Source organism: Mizuhopecten yessoensis, unplaced genomic scaffold, assembly GCF_002113885.1.
Source record: "Mizuhopecten yessoensis strain PY_sf001 unplaced genomic scaffold, ASM211388v2 scaffold2065, whole genome shotgun sequence".
NCBI classification, from domain to species: Eukaryota; Metazoa; Mollusca; class Bivalvia; order Pectinida; family Pectinidae; genus Mizuhopecten; species Mizuhopecten yessoensis.
In genome coordinates, this window is record NW_018404360.1 from 388,197 (window position 1) to 408,124 (window position 19,928).

Below are 19,928 nucleotides of genomic sequence, written 5' to 3' on the forward strand. Positions count from 1 at the left end.
CCCATCCCCAACCCCAACCTACCCCTTTCCCTCACCCCCAAATCTACCCACCAACAGTTCCCAGAAAACCTTCAGTATTAACATATTTCCCTTAACCTGTCACTCTACACTACGTCATAGTTCTAGCAACATAAATCTCCCTATCCCCATCCCCCACCCCGAAACCTCCCCAAGTCCCCCACCCCCAACCTCCCCACCAACAGTTCCCCCTACCACCTTCAGTATCAGTATTAACCTTAAATCTAAAACTCTACACTTTTGTTCCCCCCCAAAATAAAATTTAAAGAAATTGACTAACAGGTATTTTCTTGTCTGAATGTTGATTTTTGAATTTAAAAAAATGGGATTATGTCAAATTACCTCCCTTTGCTGTCACTTTTATGTGGATAGTGAATGATTCCTTTTAATTTCATGGGTGCTGCTTTTCCCAATTACTTGAAAGAGTTTTCTAGCCTGTATATTTGAGGCCAAAGCTGAATTTTGGTCCAATTCCAAAGATGGGTTTTCTTCCATAAAGAAAAACACCGAATTTTTTGTGAAATATTAGTTTACATATCATGTTTATAGATGTACACACGGATGTGTAATACATGTAATAATATTTGTGTTAATTAAGTTCAGTTCTTTTTGATTGGCATGGTTTCTGTGACTTTAATCATACAATGATTGTTTTATCAGTTCAACTTCCATTTGTTTGACTAATTTTGCCTGGAGCTGTTTGATAAAAAAGTTTGAATTGCTTCCGTAGATTTTAAGATTTTGAGATAAATACTCCAAACATCATTGAGTGTAACATACCTATGTTTCTCATGAGTATTGTGTGTCTCATTCTAAGATCTCAGGAATTTGTTCTTCACTTGGTTAAGATTTAAGATTGAAACATGATGTAGGTATAGTACTTTTCATTATTTTCTCCCACAAAATTCCATTTATTTTGAGGACAAATTCAAAGTAGTCTTAATGGTCTATGTAAGTTTACAATATGGATCACAAGGGTTTTCAGTCGCGTTGCCTATACAACTGAGTCTGGCACCTCTGTGCAACAGTTTTACAAACATTCCTTAAGTTAAAGAAGCCTGTCCTACTGCAAGCAAAACACTAGAAAATTAATTAATTCCTCTGTAGTTTTCCCTACATAGAGTAATCACCCCTTAATTTCATTTTGTATATAACTTTAACATGAGTTGACCAGGGTAATACCAATGATCAGCTCAACAGTATATTGATTGGCGCTCCAAGGTTTGAATTCTGGTTCGGCCCATTGCACTTTCACACTGGGAATACTGTTACTGATAAGTTTATTTCAGCATTATGATTTTTTCATAGAGAGTTCCGCAAAGTATGATTTTCTTGTAAGAAATAATTTCTCAAAGCTATAGCCAAACAGGACAAAAAATGCTAATGGTTACTTACAGATTTTGGTAGTGGTAAGGGGATCTTTAATAGATTTCCTTAAATTTACAAATGTATGTGAAACTGGCGAAGCTTGTATGTCAATGAAAAATGGACTTGAGTCACATTTCCTACTATAGATTAGTGCCTGTTATTTTAGTTGTGGATATACTCAGAAGTCATTTTCCTACTTCATATCAGTGTTTTGTCGCTATACTGCCACAGAAATCAATCAACCACAGTCACTTTTCATCCTCAATATTGATGTTTGTCTTTCATTTTAACAGTAAAGAGAGTTAACATTTCATCACATTAAGTACTTAACTCATTCATCCCTGAAATTCCATAATGAACTATTCCAACCTTTGAACTGGAAGAGTTCAAATATATTTTCAGGGGTGAATGAGTTAAATTCAAGCTTAGATTATGTTAAGATGAATTTATAGTCTTTAGATATATAGTAAATAGAAGCATGATTATTACCCCTATAATGTGTGTGTGTTCGTCAGTCGTTGTTTTACCCTGCGCATGTGCCTCTTTTGTTTTGCAGAAAAAATGCCCGGAATGCTGCCTTGTCTTTTAAATCTTTTATTAAATGGAATTTCTTAGGTAAGAAATCAATAACTCCCACTTTAGTGCTTCAAACTATTAAATCTAAATTATTGAACCTTTTCTGCACATACAAAATATGTTATTAAATGATTCATTTTTATTTTCTATTTCATTTCTTTAAGATAATAAATTTTATATTAATTATCATGTTACATAATTAGCTTTCCTTTTTTATCTCAGAATAACTCTTCTGTTTTATCAAATATTTAAAAACTTTGTGATTACTTGGTATATATGAGATGTGATATTAACCTGAAAAAGTGACATTGACTACAGCAAAGCCTACGGTCAGTATCACATTTCAGGTTTATATCATAGGAGGATCATTTAACTATCATGAATGTCCATAACTGTTTTATATTATGTGATTTAACAATGATATAACTATACACACAACAATATTTCAAATATATATTTCATTTATCAAACAACTGTTCATTTAGACAAATGTGAAGGGGATTCCCCCTAAAAGCTATGTTTAGAAATCCTTTTTCACCTGAAAAATTGATCTACACCAGTTTTAGAAAACCGGTCATGTGTATAGGATCTGGCCAATAAAATAGTGGGAGTTATCAAGCATGTGATAATTGAGTGGGTTCACAATCTCTACAGAATTTGTACATAGCTTGCTGTAGCTGTACTACCATGGTTGCAACCAATACAGAGTTATCTCCCTTTAACTGACATACTAAATTGATGTTAGATATGATCAAATGTTTATACTGTATTTCGCATGGTGTTTATTTCTTTGTAAATTTGCATAAACCATCAAAACCGCAAATAAACGTTGTCACATGAATGTTAAGTTGAAGTTTGAAATACATCAGATTCTTTTATATATCTATGATGGTATGCTTAACAGTTTCATTTAAACATATTCCATGATGCACGGTTTGCATCTTGATAAGTTTTATGATAACTGAAAACAACCTTTTTAGGAACATAATTATTAATTAAATCGTCACTTAAATTCATATCAACTGATTTATTTATAAGGCATTGGAAGAGAATTTCAGGAAATTCAAAAATTGTAAACTTTCCGTTTGCTCAGTCATTTTGAGTTTTTTATCATGATTTCTATGTTAATCAACCAAGCTTGGTACAGTTGATACGGTGTTCTCCTTCAACTGACTTTCTCAGCTTACAGAAAACTGTAACTGTGATTGGAGAGAAAGTCATCGACCAGTACATGTATACATGATTAAACACCTTTATTGTAGGTCTATGGCATCGACCAGTACATGTATACATGATTACACACCTTTATTGTAGGTCTATGGCATCGACCAGTACATGTATACATGATTACACACCTTTATTGTAGGTCTATGGCATCGACCAGTACATGTATACATGATTACACACCTTTATTGTAGGTCTATGGCATCGACCAGTACATGTATACATGATTACACACCTTTATTGTAGGTCTATGGCATCGACCAGTACATGTATACATGATTACACACCTTTATTGTAGGTCTATGGCATCGAGCTGTGTTCTTCTTTGGTGTGTACTTTGTGTTTGGGAATGAGGGCAGCATATTCTCAGATGGAAAGGTAAGGACATAGATTAGATTTGCATTAGCTTTCAACACAATAAAGTCATATATTCAAATTATAGTATATCAGTAAAAATGTATGAAAATGGAGGGAATGAAAGTAAAAAAACACGAGCAGAAAAAGGAATTTTAAAGTTGCTAATGTCTGTTAAACTGGTTTTAGGGTCGATCTGCATCATGAAACCATTTTCATGCTTTAGCATGGATTTTTATCTCAAACAAACTTTGAAAACAATATATGTCTCCACAATTCTTGCAAATTATTGCCGAAAATGATTTTTAGCTTACCTGGCACGAAGTGCCAAGTGAGCTTATGCCGTGGCGCGGCGTCCGGCGTCAATAATTTACTTTAAACAACTTCTTCTTAATAACCGAATGGCCTATGGTGTCCATATTTGGCCAGAAGTAAACTGGGTTGAAGGGCTACAAAGTTTGTTAAAATTAATGACCTTCACCCATTTTCATGGTCACAGGGGTCAAATATGTTAAAAACTTAAAACATCTTCTTCTCGATAACCAAACTTCCCAGGGAGATGATATTTGGCCAGTAGCATGCTTGGGTGAAGGGCTACCAAGTTTTATCAAATGAATGACCTTCAATTATATTCAAGGTCACAGGGGTCAATTGTCTTAAAAAAAACCTTTAAACAACTTCTTTTGAATAACCAAAATAAAATGCCCAAGGTAATGATATTTGGCCCGTAGCATGCTGAGATGAAGGGCTACAAAGTTTGTTCAAATGAATGACCTTCACCCATATTCAAGGTCACAGGGGTCAAATATGTTAAAAACTTTAAACAACTTCTTCTGAATAACCAAAATGCACAGGGTGATGATTGAATGACTTTAATTATAAATACAATGTACTGATATTTTGCCTGTAGCTTTATTTTAGATCACTTTTAAGGTTGCAAGTGTGAGATTTATACCAGTTGAGCGATGCAGGCCCATTGGGCCTCTTGTTTATTTATTTATCATTAGCTCACCTGGCATGAAGTGCCAAGTGAGCTGATGTCGTGGCGCGTCGTCCGGCGTCCGTCCGGCGTCCAGCGTCAATATTTTACTCTAAACAACTTCTGCTAACCGAAAAGCCTAAGGTGATGAAATTTGGCCAAAATTAATAACCTTCACCCATTTTCTAGGTCACAGGGGTCAAATATGTTAAAAACTTTAAACATCTTCTTCTCGATAACCAAACTGCCCAGGGAGATGATATTTGGCAAGTAGCATGCTGAGATGAAGGGCTACAAAGTTTGTTTAAATGTTTGACCTTGAATCATATTCAAGGTCACAAGGAGAGAATATGTTCAAAATATTTAAACAACTTGTTCTGAATAACCAAAAGGCTCATATGTTGATATTTAGTCAGATCAAGGACTACCATGTTTGTTAAAGTGAATGACTTTGACTTATATTCAAGGTGACAGGGGTCAAATTTGTTTAAAATCTTTAAACGACCTCTTCTGAATAACCATGGGTCCCAGGATGTTGATACTTTGCAAGTTGCATACTGAGATGAAAGGCTATACAATTTGTTCAACATAATGACTTTGTTCGACTTTCAAAGTAACAGTGGTGAAATGTTTTAAAATCTTGTAACAGGTTCTTTTGAATGACTTTAATTATAAATACAATGTACTGATATTTTGCCTGTAGCTTTATTTTAGATCACTTTTAAGGTTGCAAGTGTGAGATTTATACCAGTTGAGCGATGCAGGCCCATTGGGCCTCTTGTTTATTTATTTATCATTAGCTCACCTGGCATGAAGTGCCAAGTGAGCTGATGTCGTGGCGCGTCGTCCGGCGTCAATATTTTACTCTAAACAACTTCTGCTAACCGAAAAGCCTAAGGTGATGAAATTTGGCCAAAATTAATAACCTTCACCCATTTTCTAGGTCACAGGGGTCAAATATGTTAAAAACTTTAAACATCTTCTTCTCGATAACCAAACTGCCCAGGGAGATGATATTTGGCAAGTAGCATGCTTGGGTGAAGGGCTACCAAGTTTGTTCAAATGAATGACCTTTAATTATATTCAAGGTCACAGGGGTCAAATATGTTAAAAACTTTAAACAACTTCTTCTGAATAACCAAAATGTCCAGGGTGATGATATTTTGCCAGTAGCATGCTGAGATGAGGGCTACCAAGTTTGTTTAAATGTATGACCTTGAATCATATTCAAGGTCACAAGGAGCAAATATGTTCAAAATATTTAAACAACTTGTTCTGAATAACCAAATAGGCTCAGGATGTTGATATTTAGTCAATAGCATGACTTTGAATTATATTCAAGGTCACAGGGGTCAAATTTGTTTAAAATCTTTAAACGACCTCTTCTGAATAACCATGGGTCCCAGAATGTTGATATTTTGCAAGTTGCATCCTGAGATGAAAGGCTATAAAATTTGTTCAACATAATGACCTTGTTCGACTTTCAATCACAGGAGTGAAATGTTTTAAAAACTTTTAATAGGTTCTTTTGAATGAATTTTAATTTTAAATACTGATATTTTGCCTGTAGCTTTATTTTAGATAACTTGTTAGGTTACAAGTGTGAGATTTTTATCAGGTGAGTGATGCAGGCCCATTGGGCCTCTTGTTTTTTAATCTTGGAAGATTATGTAATCATTCAAATTTTCCTTAAATGTTAAGCACACAGGGTGCCTATTTGGCATCATACAATACCACCAAGACAGCTGGTCAGGAACCTATACAGTATTCAGAGTACTGTAATAACTATTGGTCTCATGAAGGAAACGTCAATGAAAACATACTGTATGTAAATTTTGTACCTACAGTCTGCTGGTACCTGGGCGTTTGGGACGGTCCTGTTTACTACTGTGGTAGCGGGTGTTAACTTTAAGGTAAGTTGTACGAACCTTGCATTGCTCTAGGGGCTGCGTTGGCCAAGTGGTTAAAGGCGTCTGACATTCTGCTACCACTAGCCCTCCACTACTGGGTCCCGGGTTCGAGGCCTGCTTGGGGCAGTCACCAGGTACTGGCCATAGGGCGGTGGTTTTTTCTCCAGGAACTCTGGCTTCCCTCCACCGCCAAAACCTGTCACGTCCTTAAATGACCATAGCTGTTACTAGGACATAAAACACAAACAAACCAAACCAGACATTGCTCTAGTATCTGCTGTACTTGATTAGAACACTCCTATTTTGATACAAGCATAAATACCACTTATTACAAATTCTTACTTATGATATAAATGATACACTTTTTTTCTCCTAACAAGGAATTGTCTCAGAACATTAAACTCTGTAACAAATCATGTCAATTAATATTACTGTCTAATAACTTCCCTTCTGTTTGTTATGAACAGGTTTGAATGTATTTGTTTGGTGAAAATTGATGATCAAAAACATGATATAACATCATTTCATTACAGTAAATCATCTGCCTAAGTATTAAAGCATTGTGAATGATCGAAAAAAGAAAATCAGGGTAAAAAACAAAATTGCTCACTGTGTGTGGTTAACTCATATACCCCTGAAGACTCATTTGAACTCTTCCAATTCAAAGGTTGGAAGAGTTCATTATGATTTCAAGGGTGAATGAGTTAATAATGGCACTTGATCAGTTGCTTACAGGGAGGATTGCTTATTTGTTATTGATGTCTGAACAAAAATCAACCAATGAGATTTGAGGATTTGGTATGAACACAAAAACAGTTAATCATATAGGGGTTGAATCTGGTTGAGTCAGGGGGAAATTTACTTACACACCACATGAGCAGCCGTAGCTTTAAAATAATAAAATATGTGTTTGGGTCACATGTGCTACTATTAACCAATCACAGAACTTGTAACAAAACACAAAACTAAATTTGGAATGATAAGGGCAGAATGTATGATAAATCTTAATGGGAAATTAAGTCAATGTTAGCTAGGTCTCCATTGTTTGATATGATACTTCAATAGTTTTTGACATTCCTCGTTAACTTTGTTTATACTTACAGTTGGTGATAATGACTTACACATGGAACCTACCCATGTTCCTCGCTTACCTCGTAGCCATCCTAGGAAATACGGCGATGACATTATTTTACTCAGGTCTCAGAATGCCGTAAGTAAAAGATATCACAATTTTTCGCTCACCTCTCCGTAATACTGTAGGAATTGGTACACTCTGATTTTCCAGGAACTTTTACAGAAATTGTGTAAAGAGTATAGATCCATCAACACTATAATTTTTAATCAACCAGAAACAATAGCATTTCTGTTATTTATATGTTTGTCAATTTATGTTTTCAAAAAAAGAAGAAAGTACAGTATATTTCATGTGCAAGTCTTGTGCTGTGATCATGATCTCATTACATGTCTGGCATATTCTTTATTGACAGCAAAGTTTGATGCTATTTTCGTTTTATTTTATAGAAATAGTTACATGTAATAGGGAAATACGGTAAATATTTTTCCATTTACCAAACCTTTTTGATTGGTCAGTGATCAGGTTGTTATCTTCATTGCAGTGAAGATATAATTTTCATCATATTGATGATTCCTTTTATTTCTGTCATAAAACATAATTTTTGTAATTTCTTTTAAACAGAATGATTTTGGACATCCAGAACTATTTCTTCGTGTTCTATGAGACAATGTCCAGTGCCTTGATTTGGCTGACCATCATACTTCTGGTCGTCCTGGCTTTACTGCCAGACCTCATTATTAGGGTCTTCACCGACATCACGAAGACGTTGGAGGATAGCCACCTACGGGTAAATTTAAAACTTCTGCTACTTTTTTACCGATGGTTAATCTGGAGATTTCATTTTCAGATGTATGCGTTACTGTTACTGTTTTATTTTTGGTGTGGTTACGATTTTCAGTGTCACCGTGATATGCTCTTCTGTTTTTAAAAGAAATCAAAAAAACTTATTTATGCACAGATTTACATACTGGCAATGAAAATAACTTTGTTTTTTTCATTGGAGTTTAAAGCTGAACAAATTCGAAGACTGAAAAACAAATAGAATTATAAAAATGGCATACCGGTACTCTTTAAATGTCTATGCTGAGGGGAGAAAATTAACATTTTAACCATCCAAAATCTTAATCTTCTAGTACTTACTTATAAACAAGCTGGCATACAGCATACTGTATACATGTTAACATGCTTGTTTATTGCTGCTTACAAAGACAAATTCCTTGTAAATTAATGGGTGAGAAACAACGAATGCCATAAACAGGAAAAATCTGTGTACATGCTGGGGTTCATTTCAACAGGCTTAGTTAGATGTAGGTCAAATTACCGGTAAAGCAAGGAATAATTCAAAAAATGTCAAAGCATTATTTGGAAAAAATCTTACAAGTTGGGTTTATGTTAGTTATACAAGCAATGGAATGAAAATTGGCTTCGTAATATTTGTTGTTGATAGTGGCGCTCACTATCACTACAATAAAAGTTATTTACCTTAAGATGATATTTCATGTTCAAATCATTTGAAAAATACTAGAGTTATATGATGGTTATTCCTGAATAGAGCAAATATATGAGACTATCCAAGAATAGTTGTCATAAAATGACACAAAACTTATTTGGAACAAAGGTTTAATTTTTGAAATTATCTATTGTCACAGAGAGTAAATCTCGTAAATCTCGTTATTCTACATCTATATATTTAATGCTTTGGAGAAAAAATTACTGTAATTACAGATACATATTTCAGTTTTTGTTCATGTTTTAAGTACTAACATTTTCACAAGTTACATTGTTTTTTTATAACATTCACCCCTAAAGACACACTTGCACTCTTCCCATTCAAAGGTTGGAATAGTTCATGATGAAATTTCAGGGGTGAACGAGTTAATGTACATTCTTTTAAAGAAAATTAAACATACACAGAATTACATGGTAGTAATATATACATCATACCTAATGCATTTTGTATATGTGTAATTGAAGATTTTCCTTTTTAAATGTAGTGTGTTTATGCTCTTAGATATAGCTTTCACTAACATTGCTATCACAAGCTGTTATCTTGGTCACACATGTTCTGCATTCTTTGGAAAACTGAGTAATTGTTAGTGTATCAGTGTTATGAATTAAATAAGTGATATTGATATACAACACGTTTTATAGAGAATAAGTCCTGCTGCAAGCAAGGGTTATATAATGGCTTGTTATACTATCCTTTGAAAATAAAAAAAATATCTTCTTAATTGAATCCTCTGCCAATTAAATCACGAAATCTTCGATCCATTTGAGTAAAATTATAAGAACTCCACGCTCTTTTTAAAACACATGTAAAAGTGTTTCATTTACTGTAGTCTTTAGAAACACATCTGGTTGGCATTTAATAATAATGTCATTCGACGGGGAATCATGTTACTGTCTGTGTTAGCTAGGTTATTGTCTTTTTTGATACTGCTCATAAAACTGCAAAGGAGTGGTAAAATTCTTATTGAACAATGTCCTGAAGATATACAAAACTCATATGAAACACATAATGAAGCATGATATGAAAGATACAGTTATAAATATTTTAATCCTAATTTGTTTTCATTTAAAATAGTTATTCAGAATTTCTGTGTATTAAGTATATCAAAGTTTACTGTTTGACACAATATTGAAGCAGAATTAAAGGACTTCCAGTCTACTCAGCCGTAAATGAGTACGTGTTTGGGCAGTGCTAGAATTGTTGAATGCTAGCTGTGAGCGCCAAAATGGCAGCGCCGTCTGTATGCTCCCCAGGAAATTGAGAAAGATATTGGCTGGTTGCAAAGGCCTATAACCACAGATAATAATTTGTGAACTGCTTTGAGACGACCTACAAATAAGATAAAGCAGTATATAGGAACCTCAAATTAGCATTGTTATTATTAGTATATTTATAACCACTGGCTTAAAGCATTTTATATTTTCAGCTGTTTATTACTAAATTACTCACATGTGCTAAATCCTGTATCTTAAAAATATGTCTATTGAAAAAAACTAGATATCTTAATGGTGATGGTAGATTTTGATATATTAAAATTCAAATGTATTTCATTTTCAAGAATAATCATCTTTCTGGTAAATAAATGAGACAGAATCGATCATCACTCATTGGATAATCATTTTAATTTATTCACCCTTGAAGACACATTTGAACTTTTCCAATTCAAAGGTTGGAATAGTTCATTATGAAATGTCAGGGGTGAATGAGTTATATCACATGCACATTATAAATAGAGTATAGATGAGCATTTTCTGTGACAAATACTTTTTTACACCATACTTACTAACAGCGGGTCATTTACCGACTTGTTATCCTCACAATATTTCTGTTTAATTTTTCACGGTAGCTTTCCCTGTTGCCCTGTATTCAAGACACAAGAATTTGGCCCGAGGATGATTATAAGGACCATTCATAAACTTAATCCAAAGCTGTGTGCGGCCATCTTCAGTGCTAATTATTTTGCGTAACAAAAAAGAAGAAGAAAAAAAATATATAGATATCATGGATGGAAAAGTTGTGGAATTGTGATCATTTGAAGACTTTTCGTTCATGAGTGGATTGGTGCTAAAAATAGATGAAGCAGACACTGTAATATTTTTCATTATATTATTCTCTTAGATTTGTACTAGGGAATTGAAAAATATTCTTATTCGAAGGACGTTGCTTTCTCAAATTAAAGTGCCTATGATTTTAGAAAGATGATTCGGAAATACTTTTAATAAACATTTAATGAAGTGGACACTATGTGATAATGTGATCATTTTGTGTTTATAAATGTGAATTACGTCAGAGCTGCATACAAAAATGCATACTTATTCTCAATGACCTCCACAAGAAAAGAACAAACAACCAGAAAACATTCAAACAAAGGAACGTGATAGTGCAAAAACGGCACATAGATCAGCCTTTTTGTTAAGGGTTGGTACGTAGTGACGCATAATATTGTTTAGGGTTGGTACGTAGTGACGCATAGATTAGCCATATTGTTTAGGGTTGGTACGTAGTGACACGAAACAGTTATTCAGGAGAGAAGTTTGATCGCAGGGATAGAAGATTCTTACACAGCTCAAAGAAAGCCATTGTTAACTGGGAAAGAAGGATTATGTATTTGGTCTGGACATAAAGATCGGCAGCACAACTTGGTCTTCTAATGCTCCTCCTGTAAGCCTAATTATAATTATAATTATATTATTTTTATTCTGTACATGTTTTAACACTGGGTAAAAATAATGATAAAAAGTATGCATACATTTTCACCGATCTGAAATTGTGGTGAAATAAAAATTTGGCAAAAATGTGATGATCATGCAGTGTTAAAACAAGCAGATGTTACTAACTATCCCCTGAATGCAGTCTTCTTTATATAGAGGTCCTGAATTGATATAGAGTGACATTCCTACCCTTTAGTACAATTTTACAGCTTTTGAAAATAATAGAAAAAATCCACACTCATTGATATACCTTTTTTTCCTTGAATTTTTTATTTCATTTATGAAGCATGAAAAAGAACCCGATTGTATTTGGGAAAATATCTTTTGCACTTACTGAAATTTTGAACAAAAACACTGAGGGTGCATGATTGAATGAACGGCCATCCACGCCTTTTACCAAGAACTGATTTGCATGCGTTAAGTTACTTATAGTCAATCTTTATTTTGAATGTTGTTTATCATGCTATTCAAAAAAATATACAATATTTTGTCTTGTTTGAAAACCTAAATGATAGACCCATTATTAGATATTAATAACTTAGCTTAAAGAATATGTATCGCTTATTACAAAGTTTTTGTGATAGTTTATTTAGTCTGAGGATGCTGTTTTTAGCCCACCATCATCTGATGGTGGGCTATTCAAATCACCCTGCGTCCGTGGTCCGTCGTCCATCCTTAAACAATTCTTGTTATCGCTATTTCTCAAGAAGTACCAGAGGGATCTTTCTCAAATTTTATATGTAGGTTCCCCTTGATCCTTAGCTGTGCAGGGCAACTTTTGAGACTGATCGGATCAACAACATGGCCGACAGGCAGCCATCTTGGAATTTGACAGTAAAAGTTTGTTATCGCTATTTCCCAAGAAGCAAGAAAGGGATCTTTCTCAAATTTTATATGTAGGTTCCCCTTGGTCCTTAGCTGTGCAGGGCAACTTTTGTGACTGATCGGATAAACAACATGGCCGACAGGCAGCCATCTCGGAATTTGATAGTGAAAGTTTGTTATCGCTATTTTCCAAGAAGTACCAAAGGGATCTTTCTCAAATTTAATATGTAGGTTCCCCTTGGCCCTAAGCTGTGCAGGGCAACTTTTGAGACTGATCGGATAAACAACATGGCCGACAGGCAGCCATCTCGGCATTTGACAGTGAAAGTTTGTTATCGCTATTTCCCAAGAAGCAAGAAAGGGATCTTTCTCAAATTTTATATGTAGGTCCCCCTTGGTCCTTAGCTGTGCAGGGCAACTTTTGAGACTGATCAGATAAACAACATGGCCGACAGGCAGCCATCTTGGAATTTGACAGTGAAAGTTTGTTATCGCTATTTCCCAAGAAGCAAGAAAGGGATCTTTCTCAAATTTTATATGTAGGTTCCCCTTGGTCCTTAGCTGCGCAGGGCAACTTTTGTGACTGATCGGATAAACAACATGGCCGACAGGCAGCCATATTGGAATTTGATAGTGAAAGTTTGTTATCGCTATTTTCCAAGAAGTACGAAAGGGATATTTCTCAAATTTAATATGTAGGTTCCCCTTGGTCCTAAGCTGTGCAGGGCAACTTTTGAGACTGATCAGATAAACAACATGGCCGACAGGCAGCCATCTTGGAATTTGATAGTGAAAGTTTGTTATCGCTATTTTCCAAGAAGTACCAAAGGGATATTTCTCAAATTTAATATGTAGGTTCCCCTTGGTCCTTAGCTGTGCAGGGCAACTTTTGAGACTGATTGGATTACAATATGGCTGACAGGCAGCCATCTTGGATTTTGATAGTGAAAGTTTGTTATTGCTATTTCTCCGGAAGAACTAGAGGGATCTTTCTTAAATTTTATATGTAGGTTCCTCTTGGTCCTAGCTGTGCAGGGCAATTTTAGAGACTGATCGGATAAACAACATGGCCGGCAGGCAGCCATCTTGGATTTTGATAGTGAAATTTTGTTATCGCTATTATTCGGGGAGGTACGGGAGGGACCTTTCTCAAATTTTAAATGTAGGTTCCCCTTGTTCCCTTGTTGTGCATGTTATATTTTGAGATTGATCATAAAAACAAAATGGATTAAAAGAAGAACTAAACAGATCTTTCTCATATTGCTATGATCGATTCTATTTCTTTCACATTAAGTTCTGTACTAGTAAATATGTGAACTGACAAACTCACTTTGAAGGTTGGTTTTCATACACATCAGTATTAAGTTTAGATCAAAAGTTACCTCAAGGTGCATTTACTGTTAACATGACTCGATCAAACAAATTAGAGGAAAGAAAAGAAAAGATCGAACTGACAAAGAACTAATGAAGATGGTACAAAGGTGGTCGCCAAGATCCCTCTGGGATCTCTTGTTATGTTAACTCATTCACCCCAGATTTTCATAATGAACTGTTCTAAGTTCAAATGCGTCTTCAGGGATGAATGAGTTTAATGGCTACAAGTGTCGTTCGAGTTGTTTCCCATTACGTAAACCAAAGTCACTGTGAACAAAGTTTCTAGATCTACTGTTAAGTGTTTTTATTATTTTTGTCTAATTGTTTATTATCATTAGTATTATGTAATGCTTGTAGACTCAGACATGTTGAGGAAGTGTTTAGAAACCTTTTGTGATACTCTTATTACATTTCAGCAGTTCCCCAAAATCCTTTTCACGAGAAATCCCTGTTATCCTCCCGTATACTAGAGAAGTTAAGGTTCCTTCTCTTGTAAAATTCCTGTCATCCCACAGTGATTTAAATGAATAAGGATGATTATAACAGAAACCAGTTCTTTACCGATCTAGCATTTTCCTGATGTAGAACCACTAGAAGATTGGCTGTAGTTACACTAATAAATGCATGTATAGCACTTGTAGATATACTTAGCATTGGTGCATGTCACTTTATCTGTATTAGTAACTGGTACATATAACCAATCACAAAGGAGCACCTGTATAATTTACCTTCATGATTGACATACAGACTACTACAATGTGTTTGAGAAGCACTTATTCTATCATCATGATGTTTGTTCAGCCTTTTATAACTTTCTTTGCTGAATAGTGGATTTATAGGACTTTTTTCTCGCCCAGATATTACTCTTTTTCAGCTGTACCTTTTTTGCTTGAAATTAGATCCCAGAACAGTATAGTTATACACACTATACTGTATTCCCATATGTGCAAAGAGTTGTAGACCAAACTGCATGTTCAGTTGTTTTTAATTGGATAATAGAAATGAAACGATTGAAACTACTTGTCAGATAAACCAATTAATTGTGAAGAACAACAACTTGCTTTATAAAGGTTTATTACGTACCGTGTCCCACACAGTGAATTATACACTGTATATATATCCGTGTACATTGCTTTATTGCGCCAAGATACTGTACTGTATAGTAAGTTCACTTTTTTGCACAATCATAGTTATATACATGTGAATGTCCATACTCGTATACACATGACTGTTTCAATTTATAGCAATGTAAATTGGTTCGTGGTGTAATCTTACCATATATAAATAAATTCACATGTTTACATTGCTAAAGTATACAATTACTGCTTCGAGCTGTACATTATACACTGTCACATTACATTGTATATTATTGGATCACGGCACACTATTTATGTACGTTACACACTGTCACATTACATTGTATATTATTGTATCACGGTACACTATTTATTTACATTATACACTGTCACATTACATTGTATATTATTGGATCACGGTACACTATTTATGTACGTTATACAATGTCACATTACATTTTATATTATTGGATCACGTTACACTATTTATGTACTTTACACACTGTCACATTACATTTTATATTATTGGATCTCGGTACACTATTTATGTACCGTGATCCAATAATATAAAATGTAATGTGACAGTGTATATAACGTACATAACTAGTGTACCGTGATCCAATAATATACAATGTAATGTGAACGTCTATAATGTACATAAATAGTGTACCGTGGTCCAATAATATACAATGTAATGTGAACGTCTATAATGTACATAAATAGTGTACCGAGATCCAATAATATAAAATGTAATGTGACATTGTATAACGTACATAAATAGTGTCCCGTGATCCAATAATATACAATGTAATGTGAACGTCTATAATGTACATAAATAGTGTACCGTGATACAATAATATACAATGTAATGTGAACGTCTATAATGTACATAAATAGTGTACCGTGATACAATAATATACAATGTAATGTGACAGTATATAACGTACATAAATAGTGTACCGAGATCCAATAATATAAAATGTACTTTACACACTGTCACATTACATTGTATATTATTGGATCACGGTACACTATTTATGTACGTTATATACACTGTCACATTACATTGTATATTATTGGATCACGGTACAATATTTATGTACATTATACACTGTCACATTAAATTGTATATTATTGGATCACGGTACAATATTTATGTATGCAACTTGTTTGTATTATAGGGACCTACAATGGACAGACTCACAATGTCGGTCACTAAACGGTCTGGGAAGCTCACGCTTTCTCAGATCGATATACTTAGTGATCAGGAAGACTCTATGTAGGTAAATCTAGTATTGTCATGCTCTGATCTATTAGTTCTCTTTTGTATTGTTCTATCTAATCAAACTGCTTTTATTGTAATCTCTGAATTGTTCTGTCGTAATTAATGTGTGGTAAAACTCATTGTGTCCTTCTGAACTTTTACTTTCATTTAATAGGCTCTAATGAGCAAAATGTATTTTGGGAAAAAATGTTATGACAAAGTCTCATTTATTCGAAGTAATTTTCTGTTCAGTTTTGACACAATATGTTTTTATTAGCGTGATATGCATGCAAGCACTATCCGGGATTTCATTTGTTAAATAACTAAAACTGTAATTTGTGTGCTTTAGAGTAGGAATGATGTATACAGGTATATCATAAACTTCTCTAGAGTAGGACAAAATACACAGTGAGTATCCAATTTCTTTAAGCTGTAGTTTAGAACTAAGATCTGTTTGATTATTATTATATATATTCAAGGCAGTGTTTTATTCGCGGTAAATCGAAGCTCCAAATTCCTTACGACAATAAATATATCTAATCAAATGCCAATACAGATGTAACTATCTGGAAACCACAAATGCAACTTAAGGTAAGAGGATTGTGTCTCCATTTCTAGGTAGAATTTCTTCAAATTTTGTGGTTATATTGCTTTGAAGTAAAGAAAATTTGCTGCCACAAACAAAAAAACAGGTTGTCAGAATTTTAAGGAATTTAAATGGAAATTTATGTAAAAAGGAGTGAATTTTGAAGAAAAAAATGAAAGACACAATATTTTGCAAAAATAATGTCAATAAAAATGATACTGCCCTAGATTAGTATTGCATTAATGTATATCGATTTAATAAATGCTGAAATTGTGTAAAATAAATTATCTATAAACGATTAAAAATTGACACTTTATAATAAAACCAATTGCATGGAAGAGTTATCTTTCTTGAAAAACTTCACAGTAGTGAAATAGGTAGCCGGTTTCCTGAAGTACAGAAAAATGAACACATGTGACTCATGGATAAAAAAAAAATGAATTAAAGCGTGGATTGGTTTGAAATACTTTAATATTAAGAGAACACACTGTTCTGTCAATAATAAACACACAATATTCATCAGTTTAATATTAAACATTAGAATATGCGGAAATTGTGATACTGTCTCCCTTCATTGGATTTTCAACTAGGGATGTACTTAATTCCTATTTCTGTTTATCAATACACTCCTATGACCTTAATAACGTTAGTTGAAGACAAACAGACAATGTCAATATGAAATGCGATTAGTCCGCACATACCAAATTGTTTGTGGACAATTTGTTTTTGTAACATTTACATTTGATTCCAAATAATATCTTTAATAATGATAATAATTTAAATGCTTTCCATATTAATAACACAATATAAAATAATACAATATACAGTATGATTTTTAATGAAAGAAATTGACAGATAACATGTGTATGGTGACTGAATGTTGTTTTTGACACATGTTACCAGCTAGATCTAAGGAATCAGAAAGAAAACATTCTTCAGTTAAGCCTTCAGGGACGCACAGATTTTTAATGATACAAATTTGTTTCGGTCTTTATTAGTTAATCAGATTTCACAAAAAAGGTTTTCTTAGACCTAAGTCCTGAAGTTTGAATGCCAATTTATTTCGGCCATAGTCACGAACTGTATATTGTCTAACATTTCACCAATGAAATTAACACAAAATTTGTTGAGTGTATAAGATTATAGGCTTAATTCCATGAAATGAATCGGTTAATTATCAAAAGCTTGGAGATATATTTTTGATTTTAGGGAAATAGTGTTTCTTCTGTTGTAGATAATTTAAAACTATATACTATAATGCATGTCTGTTACACGATCAAGTCTCAATTTCTCTTTCACTTGTACGTGTTGTGTCTCCTAACAATAGTGTATATATATAGTCTGTCATTAATATTACAGTAGTCGGTTTCATATTAATACTTCAAAACCTAACTTTGATCGCATGTATCTCTATTGAGGAACTGTCTTTCCTTGATATTTCTCGGGTGCAGTTTAAAAGGAAACACTTATTCTTGGCAATCCATCTTACATGAACACTGCACTCTCTTTTTTTAAGAACATAATTTGGCCAACCTTTTCGTTAAAGGCTAATAACGGTAAAAAACATGATAATTTCTTCCCGACAAATGTTCACCCCAAGTGTTTTTGAAACAAATTCACCCTGTGTTGCATTCCCCCAAGGAAACTGATCAGTATTAACTACTTATTCCTCCTCTCGATTTTTAACAGAAATAAACCTTGGATGAACATTTGCCGTCTTTATAAGTATTCTATATAGTTATTTGATAAATTCACTGATTTAGATTTTACACTTAGTCCTGAACAGGAACATTTGTTGTTCATAAAATATTCCTAATTGATTATCGTTTATGACATATTGAATACCTTAAGAATTAGTATAAGTCACCTTTCAAACAAATGAGTATTTTATGTCATTTCAGTGTATAATGTTGTGAAGTGATAATGCTATTTGAGACTGTTAAGCTCATAATAATGGAAAGGAAAGTAATACATGCATGTTTTGGTATTTCAGACAATCTTCTTCAAACAAAAAACGCTTATTTGCAGACCTTTTTTTTTTTTAAATATGCAGTTAAAAAAATATTAAATTACACATAGAATGTGTCTTTTCATAACAGTTAATGTCTAGAAATAAAAACGAATTAACAATGTTTATGGTTATTTGGCAAAAACATCTAAAGTAAATTTGAAAATACGAAATTGAACTCAATTTTTGTATATTGTTTCGATTACTATATAAATATACTACCATAAATATCTATAATTTTATTATAAGCTGTAATTCGTATATTGAGCTTTTATTATGAAATATGTATTTAAGAAGGTGATACATACACAAAGCAACTTCATTTGAACTTTTTTTACTTGCCGCCAAAGACCTAATCGGAATAGTCGCGGGTAAGTCCTAGCTAGCGTGACAGTCTCTGTGTTCTTCACGATTGGTGAATTGTTTGAGTTTGCTGTGAATTTTGCTACTTAGACGCTTTTTCATGAAACACAGATTTCCTCTTTTAATTAAAAGTTATTTGAATATAGTTACGGAGTCAAATTATAGGAGAGGAATGTTTAGCAGATTGCCTATTAATTATGCTGCTGTTTTGTTTAGATGACAAAGTGTTATATATATGCGTAAACAAACTCACATTTTATCATGGCTTATTACGGTAACAGACTGGTGTTACATGTAGGTGTTATGCATCAGTTTTATCTTTCAAAATAGGTACAATCATCTTCAGATAAAAAATTTTTTTTTTTTTTTTTATAAAAGTATATAACGTCAAATACTGAATTATCCGTTCATCATAAAATAAAATCTGTACGATAATGTATATGCCTCTAATGTGACCAGCTGCACTGGATTTATTGTATACCGTTTCTTAATTATGTCTCTCTGTTCTATTATTGTTTATCTAGAGTGACTTTTTAACATTCCATGCAATATACTTTAATTTTGTTTGAATGGACGTGCACTATTAACGATTTATCAACACAATTCGCATGATCGAATAATCGAATACATGTTGACTTTTATTCAGGACATTTATGTTCCGGATGTCGGGATGTCGAGATAAAATCTTTATTTTTTTTGGGGGGGGG

At 33.5% G+C, this 19,928-nt stretch overlaps 1 protein-coding gene across 2 annotated transcripts in view; it reads left to right on the top strand.

The window, feature by feature from the left end:
- The window catches only part of LOC110444856 (probable phospholipid-transporting ATPase IF), a 114,165-nt gene that overhangs the window by 92,964 nt on the left and 1,273 nt on the right, over positions 1–19,928 (top strand). Inside the window, exons 25-31 of one of the 2 annotated variants that reach the window (XM_021489219.1) lie at positions 1,943–2,001; positions 3,485–3,564; positions 6,367–6,432; positions 7,533–7,639; positions 8,126–8,291; positions 16,182–16,279; positions 19,209–19,229. In XM_021489219.1, the coding sequence (XP_021344894.1) occupies positions 1,943–2,001; positions 3,485–3,564; positions 6,367–6,432; positions 7,533–7,639; positions 8,126–8,291; positions 16,182–16,279; positions 19,209–19,229 (597 nt within the window). Of the gene's footprint in view, positions 1–1,942; positions 2,002–3,224; positions 3,565–6,366; positions 6,433–7,532; positions 7,640–8,125; positions 8,292–16,181; positions 16,280–19,208; positions 19,230–19,928 lie in introns of those variants that run through there. The other variant, XM_021489212.1, reaches the window with a different exon arrangement.